General features: G+C 36.1%; 1 protein-coding gene across 1 annotated transcript; it reads right to left on the bottom strand.

Moving 5' to 3' along the window:
- Window positions 1–55: 55 nt before the first annotated feature.
- LOC122025291 (oxysterol-binding protein-related protein 3A-like) lies at window positions 56–23,520 on the bottom strand. The gene is made up of 10 exons (XM_042584071.1): window positions 23,284–23,520; window positions 20,901–20,994; window positions 20,228–20,344; window positions 3,008–3,080; window positions 2,814–2,932; window positions 2,548–2,669; window positions 2,176–2,352; window positions 1,852–1,996; window positions 645–823; window positions 56–485 (listed from the first exon to the last, which is right to left on the bottom strand). Exons 1-10 carry the CDS (start codon window positions 23,382–23,384, stop codon window positions 239–241), a joined length of 1,374 nt encoding a protein of 457 aa, XP_042440005.1. The 5' UTR covers window positions 23,385–23,520; the 3' UTR covers window positions 56–238.
- Window positions 23,521–23,853: the final 333 nt, after the last annotated feature.

The following is a 23,853-nucleotide window of genomic DNA, read 5'->3' as shown; positions in this document are numbered from 1 at the left end:
TTTTATGATTTATTGGCTCGAGATTAAAATAAACCACCAGAAAAACTTGTAAGCATGATAACATCAACATCCAAGAATTTGGGGAAAAAGAAGATTCTACAAAATGGATCATCCATGAAACAAGATTGGAATACAAAAATACAAGAAATTATTAAATTATATAAGATCACAAGACGATGTGTTTGCAATCCATGATACAAGTAGACAGGTAAGTCTTTTGCTGCCACGCATACAAGCCTCATTCTGCAGACAGATCGGCATACTGCCATGGATTGAACTTGATAGTTTCAATATCAATCTCGTCGATAGTTTTGGAGCTATCGATCTGAGCCCGGTGCTCTGAGTATTTACCGTTGTATTCGTACACCTCTATATCACCCCAGGGTGTGGGACTGATTTCACTGGTTATGTTGAACCATCTTGGTGTAAACTGATGTCCCTTAGCTTCTCGGATCCTTTTTTCTGCTCTCTGTCGCTCCTCCAAACTGAAAACGATTGAACCATGATTAGTAAAAACCCTTTATTTCTCTTAGAAGTTCTAAAATATCTGATTTCTACGGCGGACATAGGCTTATGTAAAATTGACCATACACATTGGATTTGTTTCCGTTGTGTGTAATTTACCTCTTTCTACAGAAACTCACCTGCTCTTTTCTGCACCGGCTTTGGACAAATCACCTTTCTCGAGTGCATATCTATCAGATCGCAATCGGGAGTCGGATGCTAAAAACCTTTTAGGTGCTGTATCGAAGCTGTTTATTTTATGGGCAAAATATGTGTATTGAAATTTGTCATTTTCAGGAGCTGCAGCAAGTCTCCATACCTGGAAAAAAAATTACAGAAGCATCATAGGAGGTGGTATAACAGAATCAAAAGAAAATGAAGAAATGACTGAGAAAAAATATTCTATATTGATACTTCAATTACATGTACACGTTATTGTCAGTAATATTTGAAGAAAGACAATGAATCCTACTCCAATTCAATATGCTGGAACCTGACCTGGTTGGTCTGTGGTTTTTTAAATTGTCAGGGCTTCATACATGTTTCATTCTGAAAGTACCCAGCATCCCTGCCTACCAAAGTTCCAAACAAAAACTTCTACAAATAAACTACTAAATGAATTTGTGTAAATTTAGATCCATATGATCAATATTGATCACACTGTGGATAAAGCATTGTAAGAAGCAGAACAATGTTTTGCTTATTATGAAAAATGAGCTAATAACGCATCAGAATAACCAGAATAACTCTTTTACTTATTATGAAAAACAAAGGTGATTTTGGAAAACTTATGACTATGTTAATGTCAAAAGATGATTCAAGAATCTGGCGCTCGTGTATGATTGCTTCAAAAAAAAAGGTTATTAGCCAGCAAGAAATTGCATGTTGCACAACTGGTGCGAACTTAGCTCAATTGGTAAAAACCTTGAAAATTTATTGCCAAAGTCTTTGATTTAAACCCTGCCTTCATCAAAATGTTAATGCTTAAGTTGATTGCATGCCATATTATTTTGAACATGCAAGAAGCTATTGGCATTTTAAAAAAGGAAGAGAGAGGTAAATGCAGGTAGACAGATGAGAGGCGCTGGGTGGGGTAAACCATGCAAGTCATCAGTTCTTGAGAATCGACCCTTGGTCATTACACCAAAAATGTCATGTGTCCATCGTTTGTGCTACGCCTTGGGGGCAAGCTATTGGTATTATTTAAAGCATCTATATATATAGTGTATGCTTCAATTGTGCATAAAGAAACAATTTGCTCGACAAAAAAAACAGGCACACAGAAGAAGTTTATAATCATCATGCATCTAAAGCAGGTAATAAGAGTCACAGAAAATTGATGCATGCCTCCTTTAGCTCAGTTCCAGGTAGGGGTTCTCCTTCCTGATCACACGGCTGGCAACTCATTGATTCATTCCATTTTCCAGTCATTAGTATTTTTGGTTCTTCTTCTGCACTGTATACATATCCATCCACTTCATATCGCCCAGCACTGCCAATATATTAGTATCATGTCCCGAATGTTTAGACCAAAGATTAGAGTTTCAAGGCAAAAGAGGAGAAAAGTCGATACAAACATAAGAATGAATTCTGACTATCATTTCGCATCACTTGCACACCAAAAAGGAATTAAATGCTGAGATAGATTGAAATGGTCTTAGAAAATCATACCCAAACCAGCCACATGGTTGGAAATACAATACAACTTTATCCCCAGTGGTCAAGTTTGTCATAATCATCTCACCAGGTGAGTCAGTCCATGTGCGCCCGAATATAAGATTATTAACCTTTGTAAGAGGTGGCACCAAATCCAGTATTACATCATCTTTCTTGAGTTTCACCCTTGTCCTGCACCACAAGCAAACCTTCAAATTATTCAGGCAACTAAAAGGCTATAGTTAAAGAAGAAAATTATCTTGGTTATCCAAACATGAACACACTTATGATTGACTTTAACCATGATAGAGTTCAGATATTCAAGAAATTGTTCTAAAAATAACTAGATTGTTTTGATCTTCGAGAAGTCTCAACAATATTTCTCACCTTCCCAGAGGATAAATTTCAAGGGAATTTCCTAAAAATTTTGTTTTCAATTTTGAAGTGATATCATAAGTAAAATGATCATTCTCAGCATGTGCTGCGCTCTTTGGTGGATGATGACTAACCTGAAAGTAGGCCAATGCACAAGTCAGAAAATCAAAATAGCACAATGCATTAAGACTGTCAACAAGAGAGTAAATATTGGAGAACGATACAAAAAACCTTAGGAACCTGGACTTGCAAGTGATGCAAACTTAGGAATGACTAACCTGTTCTGCGATGAATGTCAGATTACCATGATTAACCATTTCATAAGTCTCACCAAGGATAGGATTGAAAGGCTTCCATGTACGCTGAAAGGCATAGTACACAGAAATTGCCCAAGAAGCTGGAGAACATAAGAAAGAATTTGCATCACATTATGATTAAAATGGTTGAACAAAAAGATGAAATATTTACTTACAAGAATAAACTAACCGCATATATGGATCCTCACACTGATCTGCTAGATCTAATAAGTAAGAGTACTCCATTAACTGGAAACAAAATTACACTCGATAAACAATGGCACAAATATCATGCTCATATTATAGAAATACATCTGACAAATATGCAGAGCAAACTGGATGTGCTAATGCTATCTTAAAAAAGCAAACCATCCAAAATCCTTCTTTTTTTCCTGAATGAAGATTCTACACAATGAATGTGAAGCTTCCACAACTTTCAGCCAAGCAGTTAGTGCCTACACTACTCATTTTGAGGGTGCATTTTACTATAAGTCCAGTAAGTCTGGTTCACAGAAAATAAGCTAGTATATCTATAACTATTTATCTCCTGGAACACGGATGAGCTGCTCTTCTATCTGAGATCGTAGCAAGATGTTCAAAACTAGCAGAATGCCAGCATCAAAAGCCATCTAAATGAATGGATAGCCACAATAGATAATGCAGAAGATCCATTGAATAGAAAGATGGAATATCGAATATACATTGTTTGCTCCAAGTCAAGGTATATTCAAAAGCCAAGAAAATATTTTGATCAAATATCTTTGTCATAAACCTATCAATGAAGCAACTTCAAATGATTCCAGACTCAGGAAACGAAAATGAGATAGTGTAAACATTTTTTTAGAAGATTTTGTCATGAAAAAGATAAAAGAGAGTCAAAATAAAATACATGACCAATGATCTATATCAGTTTCTAAATTATAGCAATGGCCTCTATCAAAAGGAAATGAAAAAATGGCAAAGTCAAAATCCATCATCTAGCAGCAATGTTGTCAAGTAATCATGAAGTTATTGACATTTCAGATAAAATCTGGAATGAAAAATAGTGTGCTTCTCCACGTGTTTATGGCTATAATTTCAACATATTTCTTGCACAAAGAGAAGCAGACAAAATCAAAATGAAACAAAAGAGAGAACTTTTATAACCTAAAATGGGAGAGAATGTTTCTGCAGGGTGCACTAGAATCGAACCTGAGTTTTGATGCTGTCAAAGGTTCAAGTTAAGTTTTGTTGTGATCTAACAAGTTAACTTAGTGTGCAGGATGTTTTACTCAACCGGGAAAATCTTAGCAGATCGTGAAAGCCAAGTAGGAAGTCCAAGTGGGTCGAAGGACCCGACACTTGGCAAAGAAGCTCGATAGGTCTAGAGGATCTGGCATCGAGAGGAAGTCCTGGTGAGCCGATCCGATACTAACCCTATGTTTGGATGGAGTGAGGGAAGGTTCATTAACGGAAGGGGAAGGGAGGGGAAGGGAGGGGAAGTAAAGTATTTAACTTCTCCTTATTTGGGAGGGAGGGAAGGTTCATTAACGTAACATATGTTACTTTGTTTGGGAGGAAAGGAAGGGGAATGAAGGTTAAATAGATAAAGTTACAAAAATACCCTTACTTTTTAAATTAGACATTTTTCATAATATTAATATTGTTTTATAAATATAAATTAGATATTTTTAATAATAAAATTAATTTTTTATATTATCATTTAAATTAGTTATTTTTTTAATAAAAAATTAATCTTTTTATATTATTCATAACAAAACAATGAATTACCGATAATCAAGTAATTAAATGATAAATAATGAAAATAATAATTCTAGAAACCTTAAATAAAAAAATTTGAAAGATAACGCTACATTCCTATTCTTTAAAAACTTATTAAATTTTGATAGAAAAATTAAAAAATAGTAGATATCTTCTTAAATTTTGATGACAAAAATCGTTTCTCCCTTCAATTCAGTTAGAATACGTGTCGGAGCCCCTCCTCTAATAATTTGGCAACAAACGAGCTATGAAGAAGGCGAGGAAATTGGACTCCGACGACATAGCAAAATTAGAAATTGGAACATTTCTTAAACTATTAAGAACAGGGATAAAATTGGAATAAAAAATCTTTTGTTTTCCCTTCCCCTTCCTTACACCCCAATTCGGGGTGTAAGAAAATCTCTCTTTCCATAAGTAACGAAGGTTAAAGCTTACCCTTCCTTACCTTTCCTTCCCTTTCCTCACTCCTTCCCAAACAAGGTTCAAAGTTTCCCTTCCCCTTATTTCCCATTTCTTCCCCTTCCCTCACCTCCTCCCAAATAGACCATAAGCGGTAAAGTCCAAACAGGTCTGGAGGACCAATGTTTGGTAGGTAGATAACTGGAGGAGCGACCGTGAGGTCGTGTTCCGAAAAAGAACAACCGGTTGTTGATCCAACTGAAGAAACCGAAAAGGTTTCCAAGTTGAGATCAAGACAGTTTTAGTTAATTACTACTCGTGCATCATATATTACTGTTTTAACTTTATTTTACAGGAATAGTTGTTTAACTCTATTTTGCAGGAAACGGTCTGATCGATTGACCAAACTCATGGATCGGTCGACCATACCAGGTTGACGCAGAACAGAAATAAGATCGCGCCAAAGCAAACATGGAAGCCAGGCCGATCAGTTGACCGCACCAGAGATCGGTCGACCGAACAATAAAAACATTAATGGCGAATTAATTTCAAATCTCGGCGAACAAGGAAACTACTCTATTTGGTCGACCCAACAAGGTGATCGGTTGATCGATCAATTAATGCTCATAAATGTGCGAAGATCGGATCTCAACGAAGAAGGAAAGCATGAGGTCTAGTTGACCGATAGGAGGATCAGTCAATCAAACGACTTTTCAGTCGACCGAACAAGACTTATATAAGGGGTGCTCAACGTCAGAGCCAAGGCAACTTTTTCAATTTGTTCCGAATCAACTCTTTGTTCGTGCTTCTAATATTCCGCGCACCATCTTAACATGCAAGCTGCTACATTGAGGATTGCCGACAAGCTTCGCTTCTTATTCTTTGTCGGTATATTTTTATTAGCTTGCATTGCTTTAATTTCAAGAAAATAATGGTGTATTACTATCTTCTAATTGCATTTGAACGAATTGCTTCTTTCTGAAAATTTCGAAGAGAATGTGAATTGTCCAACGGTGCGATCAAGGATCACGGGTTTTGGAATAGGAGTCGGTATAGGCTCCAAACCAAGTAATCACTTGTCTTTCTTTTGCTATCTTATTTCCCGCTGCCATACTTAGATATTTGTTTTACAAATCGATACGAAAAGAAAAGTTTTTTAACAAGTGATATTCAACCCCCCCCCCCATCTCTATCACTTTCTTTCGATTCATCAATTGGTATCAGAACAGGTCGCTCTGAAATTACTTAACAGTTTTTCAAACAAATTTCAAAAACTTTTTCATTTTCTTTAAAGAGATTTTTCTTATACATTTATCTTATCTCGCACTGCTAATCCCAAGACGAGAGTTCCTTTGGTTAATTCTGTGATTGCAAGAATGTCGAACACCTACCAAGACGGTTACAGCACGGTTCCCCCCCCCCCCTATTCAAAGGGGAAGACTTTAGCTACGTAGAATGGAAACTACACGAGGGAAGCGACGAATCAAAGGTAAATAAGAGAGATCTTTTATTGAATAATTTATTTAACATTAAAATGCTTCCCGAAGAGACGGTCACCCAACTGCACGCACGACTCAAAGACATCCTCAACGGCCTCGACCTGATTGGACACCACTTGGAGAACCGCGACACAATAAGGTACGCTTAAACGCCTTTCCTCGGAACACTTTGTGGGTATCAATAATAGATGCTTACAAAGTTTCTAAGGATCTTTCAATTATTAAATTAGACGAATTGTTTTACGAATTAGAATTACTCGAGCAATCTAATTTGAGTTAAGTCGAGAAAGGAATTGCACTGTATGCAGGACCAAGAAAGGAGACCAAATCAAGAACAAATAACGAATCAGAAAGTTAGTTAGACTCAGACTCAACAAATGAAGAAGAATTGGTCAATAAGATCCGAAGACTAATAACAAGGAAGAAGTTCAAGAGGAGCACCGAGCACCAAGAATGTACTTGATGTGCATAGATTATATACACTTTTATGCATGTTTGGACGCACATCTACTTGTATTTCATTAGAATAATTTATGTTTATTGCACCATATTTCATTATAATGTCATACTTCTATCATATTCTGTTCGGAGATCTACTCTTTGCTTGTTTTGATTGATAGGACGCTATTTGGAGCGAAAATGGAGTTAACTTGCACACAGGAGCAACTCCGGAGGAAATCCAGCTTGGGCCGTGTATGCCACACGGCCGTGTGGCCATATCTTGCTTTGGTCGTGCCAATTGGCACGGCCATGCCAATGTTCCAGAGGCAAAGAGGACCACGGTCGTGTGACCCACACGGTCGTATCAACAATCCAGAGGCAAAGCAAGGTCATGCCAAATGGCACAGCCGTGCCATTTCTCTAAAGGTCGTGTCAGCCCCCCCCCCCCCCATGGCCAAGCAACACACGGTCGTGCCAAATGGCACGGCTGTGCCAACATTCCAGTGGCGAGAAGGCCACAGCCGTGTGAATCCACATGGCTGTGTGATTTTGGCAGAGGAGAAGAAGGCCACGGTTGTGTGAATCCACACGATCGTGTAACCTTGACAAAGCAGAAGAAGCACACGGCCATCCAGTGTTGAAGCAGCACACGGCCGTGTGAATCTACACGGCCGTGTCACCTTGGCTGAGAGGGAGATGCACACGGCCGTATGGAGGCCACGCCCTGCTCTATAAAAGGGAGTTTTCTCCCCTTTTCAAATCATCTTGGGTTTGGGACTTCGTCCCTCTCCTTGGGGAAGGGTTCTCCCCTTAAGGGGAAATCATTCTCCTCCATTCCTTCATGATCCATCCATCTCCGGAGCAAGGAGGCATCCCCAAGACATCAGAATCATTGGCAAACATCTCTTCTTCCCCTTCTTCTTACATCTAGGGTTGTAAGTATGCTTTTCTTTATGTTTTGGGGTTGTTCTTCCTTTGCAATGGAGTAGATCTCCAGATCTAAGATGTAGGGAGTATTTGTGATGTGATGGATGATGTAAAACTATGTAGATTTGTCATGATTCTATTCAATGACTTGTTGATGCCTTGTTCATTTTTTGATGATGTGTGTGTGAATGCTTATATATATCTTTTGCATGTTTTATCAAATGGTTGTGTAGATTTGTTAATCCCGTAGGGGAAATACCCTAGATCGTATGACCGAGGGGCGTCGTGACAAGCTGCTCCGCTAACGGACGTCTAGGGTATCACCTTGAAAGGAGAAACAAATCTCCACAAGGAAGTAGGGGATCGGGCGTAATCTCTATTTCTATTTCTATGTTATTGTGTGTTAGTGTGTTTCTATATTGTATGACCGAGGGGCGTCGTGACAAGGCTGCCCCGCTAACGGACTTCATAGGAATCACTTCCATTTAGTAGCATAGGACATAGAATAGTAGATCATGTCGGCTTATCCACTGTAGAGGAGAGTCGGTAATGAATATAACTTCCTACAAGAGCATGAACATAAAGGATAGAAATTAAGCAATCTATGTAACATCACCTAGCATTACAAGGAAACCGAAATCCTAGAATCTATCATCCACTATCCTCTTGCTCAACCCCTCTCAATATCTATTCTCTCTCTTTCTTTTTTCTTTCTCTTACTTTCTTTCTAATCAATCTTGCGTTTGTTTAGATAATTCCGTGCGAAGTTAACTAGTGCTTAATCAACAGTCCCTGAATACGATATCTTTTATTATTTCTGACGACGTAACTGTACACTTGCGGTTCGTAACAAGTTTTTGGTGCCGTTGCCGGGGATTGTTTTCGATTAACATTAGTTGATTAACATATGAGTTACTCTAGACGTTTTCTTTTTCCTTTTGTCTTTTCTTTCTTGTTTTCATTATGCATTTTCTTTCTACAATTTAAATTCTGCATTTTCATTTTTTTGTTACTTCTACATGTCTATCTTGTTCTGACTTTAATCATTTAGATGGGCATGTTTAAACTGATCACTAGATTGAAAGCTCTATTTCAAAAGTTTGACCAAATTTCTGTTGTGAACTCTAATACTCTGTTATGTGAATTTTGTTGTGCAGCTGGTCATATATATGATAATTGTCCAATATTGTTGGACCATCCATATAGAATGCATGTTGAAAGAAGGGGTGTTTTCTCTAACTTTAATCAAAGGTCAGAGCAAAATTTTTGTAAAGCTTGCAATAAAATAGGTCATTCAATTGAGAGTTGCTACAAGCTATTTAATTTGAGAACATCAATAGATGAACTCGATAGAAAGATAGATGAAATGGCTTCATTAAATTCACACACATATGGCTCTGACTTGGAGGACCCCCAATTTTCATCATTTCTGGATAGAATGTTGAATGGTTTAGAGGAGGTTCTAGTTATTCAAGCTGAATCACGCAAGGACATCAAGAAAATGCATGCTACACTTGATAGTATAGACTCAACAAATAATAGAATTTCAGCTAATCTCGAGTCTATAATAAAAAAACGTTATGATAAGCTTGAGGATCTTGAATCTGAGACTTTGAGAAAGGAGTGCAGCACTCTAATTCCATTACCTCCTAATATCAAAGATCTAGAAGAGCCTTTCATTCCTACATTTGAACCAATTTATAGTCATGTTGTGGAGGGATGTGTAGGGATGACTCAAGAATCACTTTCCTTAGTCACACAACCATTAGTCACTTTGGATGATGTAGGACATGAACTAATTGATGTTGAGAGTGTAGGGACTTGTGCAATAGAAGTTAAGTCTCAAGAATCACTTCTTTTAGAAAGACCACCATTTGAGCCACAACCTTCTTTATCTAAATTCCAAACCATGTTCGATGATTTACTTACATTAGTGATTGGTAAAAGTCAAATTTCAATTAATTTTTCTGCTGTTACTAATCAATTCGTTTTTTAGCATGGTGGTGCAGGACATACGTTGCACAAGAGTTACAAGGACATGATAGGGTTGAACCTTTGAAGGAGAACATATTTGTTGAAAAACTGAGAACCCTTGGTAAGAAGGTTCTAAAATATCTTACCTCTCCAAGATCGAGATTTAGATGAATTTAACGAGGTGGTCGAGCTAATGACCTTAAACAAACGCTTCTTGGGAGGCAACCCAGGTACAATCTTGCTTTCATTTTTGTTTTAGTTCCTTTTTAGTTTTATTTCTTTCTTTATAATAAAAATATATCCTCTACTTAATTTTTTGTTGTCAATCTTCTTTTATAGGACTCAAAAATTAGGAGGAATGCAACTACATGATGGGGAAGTTAATGACATTTTGCATGCATCATTTGGTAACTTCTCTTATTTTTATCTCCTTCACATTGTTTTTAGTTTTCATTGGGACAATGAAAAGTTTAAGTCTGGAGGATGCATTAGATGCATTAGGTTTAGTTTAGTTTTTGCTTATTTCTTTTTGCATAATAAAATTTTTGCTAGTTGCATCATTCATTATATCATGATTGTTTGTTCCTTATTGCAAAATACTAGCACGTTTATTCTAGATTTTATGTGGTTTATGTGTTACTTATGATGCTAGTATGTTTAGTGATCTATCTTTTTCTATCTATGATAGCATGAAGTGAGCAATGTTTTTACTATAAGAGTTTAAGTATTGACCTTGTTTTAGGACCTCTACACACTTTGACTAGTTTTGATGGTTGAAAACTTTAAAAATAGTCATGATTCATAAAACTTGATTAGTACTAATGTTTTCTTGATGATTTCTCAAATTATATTTTGGTTACTGGATGATGTTCGAATCATGTCAACTCATTTGGAAAAATCAAAATATCCCAACATTTGCACTTAGATGCATTTGTGTTCAAGTGTTGCATCTTGCAATCACTTAAAAATAATGATGAAAAAAGAAAAAAAAAATGAATAAGGGATATAAAAAATAGTTGTTGTGAGTGGAAACTAGCAAGCTACCCCTTTGAAACCGAGTTAGAATACTGGGGAAATAACTGCTATGCTTCTCTTGATATCGAGCACGCCTTTGAGACCTTGGGTAGATTGAGAAGGATGAACCAAGCGTGTGGCAGGGTCTATCGCTGAGAGCATAAGGAATATGGTTCTACGACGACTTGACTAGGCTTAGGGATTGAACTTGATAAACATAGGTCACTATTGCACTGAGCACGGAGGACTACTACTTAGGTCATACTCAAACTACTTTTGTATCTTGCTCACAAATGAAATCATTTGATAGAATTAGATTGATTTGCTAGATATTATGATGCACTATTTAACCACATGAATCTAGATTGCGGGTTTTGCTTGAAGACAAGCAAAGGTTTAAGTCTGGGGATGTGATGTGCGTAGATTATATACACTTTTATGCATGTTTGGACGCACATCTACTGGTATTTCATTAGCATAATCTATGTTTATTACACCCTATTTCATTATAATATCATACTTCTATTATATTCTGTTCGGAGATCTGCTCTTTGCTTGTTTTGATTGATAGGACGCTATTTGGAGCGAAAATGGAGCTAACTTGCACACGGGAGCAACTCCGGAGGAAATCCAGCTTGGGTCGTGTATGCCACACGGCCGTATGGCCATATCTTGCTTTGGTCGTGCCAATGTTCTAATGACCCACACGGTCGTGTCAACAATCCAGAGGTAAAGCAAGGCAAGGTCGTGCCAAATGGCACGGCCATGCCATTTCTCCAGTGGCGAGAAGGTCATGGCCGTGTGAATCCACACGGCTGTGTGATTTTGGCAGAGGAGAAGAAGGCCACGGCCATGTAAATCCACACGATCGTGTAACATTGACAGAGCAGAAGAAGCACACGGCCGCAGTGTTGAAGCAGCACACGGCCGTGTGAATCTACACAGCCGTGTCACCTTGGCCGAGAGGGAGATGCACACGACCGTGTGAAGGCCACACGACCGTGTCATGGGTCGTGTGGAGACTACGCCCTGCTCTATAAAAGGGGGGTTTCTCCCCTTTTCAAATCATCTTGGGTTTGGGACTTCGTCCCTCTCCTTGGGGAAGGGTTCTCCCCTTAAGGGGAAACCCTAGAGCTTCATTCTCCTCCATTCCTTCATGATCCGTCCATCTCCGGAGCAAGGAGGCATCCCCAAGACATCAGAATCATTGACAAGCATCTCTTCTTCCCCTTCTTCTTACATCTAGGGTTGTAAGTATGCTTTTCTTTATGTTTTGGGGTTGTTCTTCCTTTGCAATGGAGTAGATCTCCAGATCTAGGATGTAGGGAGTATTTGTGATGTGATGAATGATGTAAAACTATGTAGATTTGCCATGATTCTATTCAATGACTTGTTGATGCCTTGTTCATTTTTTGATGATATGTGTGTGAATGCTTATATATATCTTTTGCATGTTTTATCAAATGGTTGTGTAGATTTGTTAATCCCGTAGGAGAAATACCCTAGATTGTATGACCGAGGGGCGTCGTGACAAGCTGCTCCGCTAACGGACGTCTAGGGTATCACCTTGAAAGGAGAAACAAATCTCCACAAGGAAGTAGGGGATCGGGCGTAATCTCTATTTCTATTTCTATGTTATTGTGTGTTAGTGTGTTTCTATATTGTATGACCGAGGGGCGTCGTGACAGGGCTGCCCCGCTAACGGACTTCATAGGAATCACTTCCATTTAGTAGCATAGGACACAGAATAGTAGATCATGCCGGCTTATCCACTGCAGAGGAGAGTCGGTAATGAATATAACTTCCTACAAGAACATGAACATAGAGGATAGAAATTAAGCAATCTATGTAACATCACCTAGCATTATAAGGAAACCAAAATCCTAGAATCTATCATCCACCATCCTCTTGCTCAACCCCTCTCAAGATCTATTCTCTCTCTTTCCTCTTTCTTTCTCTTATTTTCTTTCTAATCAATCTTGTGTTTGTTTAGATAATTCATCGTGCGAAGTTAACTAGTGCTTAATCAACAGTCCCTGTGGATACGATATCTTTTATTATTACTGACGACGTAACCGTACACTTGCGGTTCGTAACAGTACTGATCAACCATATACTCAAAACAAATCAGAAATGATTTGTTACGGATGCAACAAGGGGAATTTCAAACACGAATGCCCAAACCGGAAAGACGAAAAGCCTAAGTCGACAAGGAAGAAGGCTCTTCAAGCAACATGGGACGAGTCATCTTCCGAGGAGTCTGACGCGGAAGAACCGAAGCACTCGAGCTATCTTACTTTTATGGCAAGAAACGAAGATTCCGAGTCCGAGGAAAAGTACAAGTCCGAGATCGACGCCAAGTCTGAGAGAAGCCACGGATCTGTATCCGTTTTCGAAGGTCCCGATATGATAACTTTTTATTCCAAGTCAAATTTACTTAAAATAGTTAAATGCTTGTTTAAAAAATTGACTAAATCTGAGGAACAAAATAACTTACTACTTAAGGAAATTGACCACTTAAGGAGTAAGTTAGCTTGAGTTACTTGACTAACCAAGTTCAAGTTGGAACTTCAACTCAAGTTGCAAAACTTGAGGAAGAAAATTCCAACTTGAAAGGTCAAGTGGAGCAACTCAAGAAAACGTTTGAAAAGCTCGAATCGGGATCTAAGTGTCTAAATATGGTACTTGGATAGCAACGAGTCATATACAATAAATCCATAATTGATTAAACTCAAACAAAACCAACAAGCCATATTTGTCATTAATTAGTCAAAATGTTAAAAATCAAGTCCAAGCATAGGTTCCTAAAAATGCTTAACCAAATCAATCAAACCAAAACCAATATTTAATCCCTAAGAGTTAAATTTATTTCTTAGATAGACCATATCTAAGCTATGACTCAGAAAGAGCAAATAGAAAAATCGTTCAACCTACTTGATTAATCAACTATACATGCTTAGGATTAGCTATATTTTTCTGCTTAGCTTAGAATTGTTAGTTAAAAAGGTTTGCCAAACTATAATAACATAGCATCGAAATGGATTGGGATGATAATACGCTAAGAAAACTTTATTGAAGGCATGTCTAGGCTAAATCATGTGTATTCTACCTAGTGCACTAGACCTAGTGGATTTGGCTGAAACTACCCCAGTCAAACATAAACTAGTTAGACCAAAACCTAGTATTTAGTTATTTTGGGCAGGACTATTTTGAAAAATATTCAAAAAATGATCCACCGTTGATACACAAGAAAGTCATATGCATCGCCTGAAGACTTATCTTTAGGAAGTTTTCTTGATTAACAAAAAGATAAGTTTGAATCTAACGTAGGTTGAAGAACCTTTTTTCAAAATTCTTAATAATTTAAACCTAATTAAAAACTTAATTTAAACTTAGTTGGTAATTTTAACTAAACAAACTTAAATTAATTAAAACTTAATTCAAAATTAATTAAAACTAAAACTTAATTCAAACTTAAATTAATTAAAACTTAATTCAAAATTAATTAAAACTAAAACCTAAATTAAAAACTTAAACTTAATTCAAACTAAAATTAATTAAAACTTAAATTAATCAAACTTAATTCAAAATTAATCAAAAACTTAATTAAAACTTAAAAAAATAATTTAAAACTTAAATCAAAAACTTAATTGAAAATTAATTAAAAAAACTTAATTAAAAACTTAAATCAAAAACTTAATTCAAAATTAATTAAGAGTTAAATAAAAATTAAAACTTAAATCAAAATTAAAAACTTAATTAAAGCTAAAATTAATTATAACTTAAAAAAAAACATTATCGATTGACGGAACATGATGTTCCGTCGACCGAACAACCAAATCACAGGAGAAGCTTTAAGACTAATTCAATTTATCGGTCGACAAAACAAATTGTTTCGTCGACCGAAAAACCAAACTAACACAAAGAATCATTAAGACAAATTCAATTTATCTGTATGTGGATTTTCACGAAACAGACGCCCATAATCAAATTATCGATCGACAAAACTGTGTTATCAGTCGACCGAAAACCTAATGTCCATCCCTATTTCATTCACCTTGCACGAATTAAAGGGATCGGTCGACCGAACTCTACGATCGATTGACCGATAAAAGGCTATAAAGACGCAGCGGGGCGGAGCCTAGGGATATCAAATCCAAAGTTGCCTCTCTAGTTTCCGCTACCAGAACATGGTGCCCAGTCTTCGTGATTCCTCAGTAACATCTAACTAATCCTTCTTTCTTTTTCTAATTTCAGTTTATTTATTCAATTCTTTTAATAATAGTGAAAAAAGTCGTACTGCACAAAGAGAGGCTAGCTCCTTAAATCCCAGCCAAGGCCCTAGATTTTCAACTGAGGATCTGCGTCAATCATTTCCAAATAAAAAATTCAAAGTGATAGAGACTCGTTGTCTTGAGCCTCCATTTTATCAAACATATTGTCTAGAGATCATAGATAAAACCTAGCATTTTCAACTTGATAGCATTGTTATTTGTAGACATGCTTATAACTCAATTATGTGTTCTGAATTTAAATCCCAGCCAAGGCCCTAGATTTTCAACTGAGGATATGCGTCAATCATTTCCAAATAAAAAATTCAAAGTGATAGAGACTCGTTGTCTTGAGCTTCCATTTTATCAAACATATTGTCTAGAGATCATAGATAAAACCTAGCATTTTCAACTTGATAGCATTGTTATTTGTAGACATGCTTATAACTCAATTATGTGTTCTGAATTTTATCACAACTTATGTGAGATTGATTCCCATCACTATAAACCAAAGTAGCGATCCAAGATATGCTATTTGACCTTGATATGTTTCTAAGATTCTTGCGAATTCAACCTTCGGTCTGTTAACCACATCTTTTTCAATGCTTCTCTTCCTGACGTACTACACAATCCTTTCACTTAGCTGACTCTTGATCTTATGTATGCTGACTTCTTTGAGGGACAACGTTCCAGAAAGATGTCATCCGTACCACTGAGTCTTGCATTCATCCTTTGTCATCTAGAGATCAGAGAGTTCTGCGTTTAGCGCATCTTTTTATGATGTATGCACGAAGCCACCAACTAGACTTTGACTTAGGTTACTGGGTGTTAAAATCTATTATCTACTATTCGGGATATTGCACCTCGAATAAAGTTCATATGATCTAATGTCATGTTCTCACTGCATGCATTGCTTCACTAGGGGTAGGAGTTCATCGGGGTGAGTTACTAAAGTTGTCTGATTTTGATCTAGTTGGGATCAGACAGATGTCTTTAGCTGGGATCAGGACTAGTGTAAAACAATTGGTGTATAAGCAGACTCATCCACGATACGTCCCACCTGTAGGGGAGGCAGCCATAGCTGAGGATGAGGCGATAGTAGTCGAGGAGCCACATCAGCCGCCTTTTGATGCAAGATTTGCGATGACACCTATTTTCGATGCGGGCCAAAGCATCTCTTACACACCTACTCCACCAACCAGTGACTTTTTTAATCATCTCCGAGATGACATTTTTGGGTGGTTCGACTCCCTAGAGACCAAGATGACCGACCAGTACAACTCTCTCCAAGGACAGCTTATGGATTTTCGTCAGGAGATGACTGATCGAGCTGATGCTTTTGAGAAGGAGCAGCGTAGATATTGATACTGATAATGTTGTTGACGAGTGACTTTTAGATATTGATATTTATTTTGACATATTTGTGCCTTGATGACATAACTGGATATTTTGGCTACTTGTTTAACTTTTGCTTAAATGTTATCCGTACTTTCTTTCATGTAAATTAGGAATGTTTTTTTTAGAATAGTTTTTTTAATATGTACTTTTTTAAAAGAAATATTACTTATTAGTTTTTCAAAACTTGTCTTCAAAATTCCCCTTTCAAAATTTTTTAAAATTGCTTTCAAAATATTTTATCTTTATAGAGTAGCCTATGACTTATCACAGAATTGCATGCTCCTATAGTTTTAGTAGTCAACATCTCACAAGCACAGTAGGATACCTTGCTTGGGTGTGAGATGCTTAAGGCTTACCCTAAGATTTCAGATGTTTATGTCAGTGCATCGTTATAAATCCGAGCTTTAAACAAAATACATTGATCAATTTGAGCAATCTGATTAGTAACAAACTAGTTAAAACCAAAAGCTCAAATTGACGAACCTGAGTCAACAGCTGCAATCTTATGGTAGTCAGCTTAGTATGAAGGTTGGGCATTTCATAATAAGGATATTTTTTTTTAGTTTTTAAACAATGCTCAGACTTTTAGGCACATATCAACTTAAGGGGGAGGATAAATATCATCTTTGAATTTATTTCAAGACTAAAAAAATTCAAAACTTCACATTTTATCCTCTTTACCAATTTTTCAAAATTTATTAATTTCAAATATTTGGATTTACACTAACGTTTTTTACAATGATATATTTCAAAATTTCTTTTTTCCAAATATTTCAAAAGTTGTTTTATTGTATAGTTATCATTTTCAAAATTTATCTTACTTTAAACTTAAAATTTTCAACTTTAAAATTCTACACTTATGTTTTTAGAATACTTCATTTTTAAAAAAAAAAATTGTCTTCACATTTTTGTTTCAAAATTCTCTTTACAAAATATTTTCAAATTCTACAAAAATTTGTTTTCTAAATACTAATTTCATCACTTAGTTTTTTGTTAACAGTTCTTATTTTCAACAATTCTATTAAACATATATTTGTCCTTAGAAAAATTTTTAAAAGTATACTTTTCAAAACTTATGCATTAGAAATCTTGAGAAAATTTTTTAAACTAACTCTTTTCAAATCATATGCCTATACATCTTTGGTTACAAAATTTTTCCAAGTAATTTTTCTAACTCCAAAACTTAAATCTTGGAATGCTTCAAACTTATTGTTTATATTTCCCCTATTTTTGATGTTTGTCAAAAGGAGGAGAAATAGTGAATTCAAGGGGAGTTAACAACTTAGGGGGAGAGTTAAGTTAAAATGCTTGTTTACTTATTTTTGCATATGTTATAAACTTAACTGTGAACCTTGGTTGTCAAACATTAAAAAAGGGGGAGATTGTTGATGCAAGGTGCACCAGAATCAAACCTGAGTTTTGATGTTGTCAAAGGTTAACTAACAAGTTAAGTGTTGTTTGATCTAACAAGTTAACTGAGTGTACAGAATATTTACTCAACTGGGAAAGTCTTAGCAAATCGTGGAAGCTAGGCAGGAAGTCCAAATGGGTCGAGAGGACCCGACACTTGGCAGTGAAGCTCGATAGGTTTGGAGGATCTAGAATCAAGAGGAAGCTTTGGTGAGTTGATCCGATGCTAAGCAGCAAAGTCCAAACAGATCTAGAGGACCAATGTTCGGCAAGTAGATTAAGGTAAGCAACTGGAGAAAAGCGACGGTGAGGTCGTGTTTTGAAAAGGAATAACCTTAGGTCGCTGATCCAACTGAAAAAATCGGGAAGGTTTCTAAGTTGAGATCAAGACAGTTTTATTGTCAATTACTACTCATGCATCATATATTATTGTTCTAACTTTGTTCTACATGAATAGTTGTTTAACTCTGTTTTGCAAGAACCGATCAGATCAGTCGACCGAACTCATGGATCGGTCGACCGAATCAGATTGATACAGAATAGAAATCAAATCGCGCTAAAGCAAACATGGAAGTCAGGCCGATTGGTCAACCGAATCCAGGGATCGGTCGACATAACAATAAAAGCATTAATGGCGAATTAATTTTAAATCTCGGCAAACAGGAAAACTGCTCTATTCGATCGATCAAACAAGGTGATCGGTCGACCGATCAATTAATGCTCATAAATATGCAAAAATCGAATCTCAACGAAGAAGGAAAGCAAAGGTTTAGTCGACCAATAGGAGGATCAATAGACTGAAAGGATTAGTCGACCGAACGGCTTTTCGATCGACCAAACGAGACTTATATAAGGGGTGCTCGGGGTCCGAGCTAAGGCAACTTTTTCAATTGGTTCCGAATTAGCTCTCTATTCCTGCTTCTGATATTCTGCACATCATCTTCACATGCAAGCTGCTACATTGAGGATTGCCGACAAGCTTTGCTTCTTATTCTTCGTCAATATATTTTTATTAGCTTGTATTGCTTTAATTTCAAGAAGATAGTAGTGTGTTACTTTCTTCTAGTTGCATTGTGCGAATTGCTTCTTTCCTAAGGTTTCGAAAAGAAGAGTTATACTGAATTGCCCAACGGTGCGATCAAGGATCGCGAGTCTTGGAATAGGAGTCGACATAGACTCTAAACCAAGTAACCACCTGAGTCACCTGTCTTTCTTTTGTTATCTTATTTTCCGCTGCCTCACTTTGATATTAGTTTTACAAATCGACACGAAAAGAAAAGTTTTTTAACGAGCGAGATATTCAAACCCCCCCCCCCCCCATCGGTTCCTTTCGATCCATTAGAGAAATCTCATAAAGAATAAAGTGGTGATCCTAGTGTGGGAGATTATAGGCGGCATTAGTTGAATTTGAGAGGGGCAGGGGAAAAAGTACAGATCCAACCCAACTCCATTTATTTGGAGAAAGATCTGACATCATGAATTTGAGATAAACTTGGGGTTTCCTTTTCTCTCAGATGAAGTTTATTTATTGAGTGAATGAGCCTATTTTACAGTGTCTTTCAGAGCCAAATTGAATTCTCCACCTTTATCAATCAATTATTGTACTTTCATGCTTGAATGAAAACAAAAGTTGTGTCAGGAACAACCAATCAGTTGCAATCTGGGAACAGCCAATCAAATGGGATATATTACAAGTTTCAGAGGACTACATCTTAAATCTAGTAGGGCATATTCACTTAATAGGAAAAACATCTGTTGAGCAAATGGTCTGGTGCAATAAGAAAACAGACAATGCATGCAAACAGGGAAATAAATAACATTAAAAAAAATAATTGAAAAAATAAATAAATTTGAGATTGACACATCCACGATGAAAGAAAACTAATTAAAAAAATATTCCAGATTGGTGCATCTGCAACAAATTTTAATTTTGATTTTTTTATCATTGGATAATTTAGAGTCAATTAAAATTTTCTATTTTAGTACTAAATAGAGAATAATTATAGTCCAAGTTAAGTCTGACATATTTTCTTATTTAGAATATTATTTTTGTGTTTGTTGCCGAGCCAAGTCTATACAAGAAGTCTAGATTTCAATATTCAAACTAATACAAAGTTTCAATTTGTCAGAGTTTTTCCTCTAAGTGAGGTAATTGTGTTCTTTGCTTCATCAACTTTCCACAGTTTGATATTGATGTTGCGTCAACAAATGTATCCAGAAATAAAGTGAGTGTATGACCAATTTAATACAGGTTAAAACACACATACACACACAAATACAAGGGAAAAATTTTGGTGCAAACCTCAGCCATCTTCTGAAGCATTGTCATTGGCTCACAAATGATGACAGGCAATGTCACAAGTGATGTTACATCCGATCCTATATATTTGTGCATCATCTTCCAATAACCATCTCTATCCTACAAATCATAAATAAAAAACAAAAATGATATGATGTACATGAAAATGGATAGCAGAAAGTGTGGAAAGTCGGTGACAAGATATGAGAAAGCCGACCAATTAGATTTAGGAACCAAAATGAAACATGCCTCATAGATATCTGTTAGTTAAGTTCAAATTAGAGTGCCAAATGAAAGGCATAGGCAATCAGATAATATTCAATGTTCTCCAAATTAAAAGAATATATGTCAAGCCACAGTCATAAAACATAGGAGATGATGCAGGAATCATTATAAGGTTAGTTCATCATAGTCAAGATGCAATTAAGTGCTAAATTGTTTCTATAATTGCTTCCTAACAAAATCACTGTCAAACGTTAAAAAAAAAAAATAAAATAATCAAGTTGGGGATTAGATAGAACCAGAACTTCTCAAAGCTAACAATAATTATGGTATATAGCATTCACTGGCAAAGTTTTAAACTATCTCAAATTCTTGACTAAATTCAGAATAAAATTGTCCATATAATAATGAAAAATATAACATAAAAAATGAATAGTTAGTGAAAGAAAGAAACCTCTTGCTTCCATCTTCCTCGCTGTGCTTCTGCCTCAGCATCTTCGTTGCCTCCTTCAGGATTGATAACTTCAAGTCCTTCATAACCCAATAGCCTGAAATGTTGGTCATGCAAAAATATGTTTAGTGCATAAAAACCATGACATTACTGAAAATTAAACACTGTTTATTTGTGACCCAAGTTAGCATTACACTCAGCACAATTTAAAGTCACAGAACTTCATGATAGACTATGAATCAAACTTACTAAAATCAAGGGGAACTATGCAAAGCGAACAATTACATAATGCATATGCAATATAAGACAAGATATGATAGCCAATTTTAAACATTAAAAGTTATTTATATTGATAATAATGCACAACATAAAAAAGGTGTACAAAGTTACAACTGTCAAACGCTTTAGACCAACACAAGTTAAAAGACTCAAGCATGACATAAAAGCTAATTGATGATTTGCAAGTGGTCCAACCAATAAGACAGCCTCTTACTTAATGTAGCAAACAGATGGATAAAAACAATGATCTGAAAGTGCAAGAACTGAATCAGCTTGCTAATGTTGTATTATTCAGTGTTTTTACTTTCAGAAAATAAAAAATTTTGAGCAAGAACTATAGAGAGGATAAAATAGCTGGTATAGTTCCTCAGTTACGAATTTGCGCTTATTATCAATCCTCTTGTTGCTGCTTTCACTTCATCATGCCTTCTCACTTCCAAATCCTGATCCTTGCCATAGGAGCTATTGCAGAGGGATAGAGGGAACATGTAAGAATGGCAGACTACTATGAAGAAAGGGGCAAAGAAGACCATTCAAGCCTTGACACCATTGTGGGTGTCAATAGGCGAGTAAAACTTGTTAGAGTTGACCACTCTTGCAAGATGACAGATGGTACAGTACGTATATCTCTGTTGCATGCAACAAAGTGACATAGAGAGAAGGATAAATCATGCAAGAGTTTGAGGTGTGCTAGTCTTTTTTAGGGGAAAAAATCTCTTTGAAATTGGTAAATTCAGACTAGTCTGTGTGGTCAAAACCAGCTTTGGCTTGATCAAATATAGCCAACATATAGCAATAAGCAGCCAATTTTAAAGTTCTCAGAGTGTATAGATAGAAACCACGCATAAGGGTGCAACTATGCAATATTCAATTTGGCCGGCTATCCCATACTCCCTATGTATCTAGATATGCAACAAAACAGCCCACCTTTTTAAAAAAACAGGCTGAAATCAAATATTGAGAATGATGAAACCAAAGTTATCACAGCAATACTGCTTATTAATATATCTCAAAAGTGTATCCTTGATATGGCATGAAAGCAAGTTTGAAATTCAGGAACATATATATAGGCATGGGAAAATTACAAAGTGTGTAACATTGAGGAGAAACCTATTACTATGAATGTGCTACTTTTATAACAGAAGTTCACTTCAGAGTACATTATAAGTTGATAATATAGCATGTAAATATCAGATAACCACTTTCCACCAAACAAGACTATTAGAGCATTAGGTTAGCAACTACGATCATTACTAATAGGGATTTTTAATTTTTTATTAAACAACTAACAAGGTTTTGAAAAACCTGTTAGCATGCAGTGCAATAATCAGATAACTAGTCATTGCCGGTATATAGGCAATTCTTATTTAAAAAAAATAGAAATAATTATCCTATTCTACATAGTTGCAGGTGCATAAATACAGTGTTTGTAATCTGGACATTCTAGCTAGGCCTTACTAACTCTGCAATCTTGAATCTGCATTGATAAAAGATCTGAGCAGATGATGCATTTTACTCAAAATCCTTTTTTTCAAATACAAAAAATAAAATAAAATCTTCCTATCTTTTCTAGCAACCAATGTCAAATCACAGAAGATAAGCTCTATAAGAGCGGAGGCAAAGCTAGTGTTGCTATTGCAATTTCCATAAACTTCCACACAATTGCAATTTCCATTCATCTATTCCTTGTTGATCTTAGCAATGCCTTCATGGTCCCAGGAGACCCATGTGCATGGATCCGTGTTATCTTAATGAAATATGAAATATTGTAGTTGAATACTATTACTATATAAACACAGAATTACAATAATGACAATACAGCAAGCTACTACAGTCTATCACAAGCAAGCACCTTTAGTTACAGCAGAATCCCAAGTACTAATATAACAACTAGCTACAGTTTATCATCTAGCCACCAATGTTGTAAAGAAGCAATTTTTCTAACAAAGTTAGCACTAAAGAGCCATTAAGCGAACTCATAAATAAATAAAAACAGTGATTTACACTAGCTGTTATATCAAATCCTTCTTTATTCATTACGAATTAAGCTCATGAAACTTGCTCCTACAGGCAACAGAAAATTAGATAGTGGTGAAAGGATTCATACCCGTTGACTGATCGCTGCATCGCACTGCCCCAATTCCGAACGCTAGACGTGATGGAGGAGAACAAGCCTCCACCAGTCGGCTTCTCATCTTTAGAGCCCATCAACAATTCGATCCCACAGACCTCCCCAAACGGGATGTCAAACGTATCTCGAATCAACAGTCAACGCGTCTCGAGTCCGCTGCCGGCGCAAAAACACCAGCGAACGGAAGAGGCAGTAAAATTAGGGCAGAACTTTATATAGAATTTTCAAACGGAACTCCTTCATTCTACCCACAAAGTACCTGCAAATCTATTGCGTAAATTCTAATGGGCCCGACATGGAACACACTAGAGTCCGTATTCCCCGTGACAGGCTATGTGGATGGGTACATAATATAACAAATTGTTTTTCTAGGGCATCTAAAAGCTCTAAATGAAAAAAAAAAAAAAATTATAATTTTAATATGTTATGTCAATATTAAAAAATTTTGTTAAAACATCTACAATGATTAAAATTTTAAAAGAATTTTTTTATAATATAATTGATAGCAGCTAATTACACAACTCCATATATATATATATATTAATT

Source organism: Zingiber officinale, chromosome 9B (genome assembly GCF_018446385.1).
Source record: "Zingiber officinale cultivar Zhangliang chromosome 9B, Zo_v1.1, whole genome shotgun sequence".
In the NCBI taxonomy this organism is placed as follows: Eukaryota; Viridiplantae; Streptophyta; class Magnoliopsida; order Zingiberales; family Zingiberaceae; genus Zingiber; species Zingiber officinale.
The sequence above is the reverse complement of the archived record's forward strand: the minus strand, read 5'-3'. Positions and strand labels throughout refer to the sequence as shown.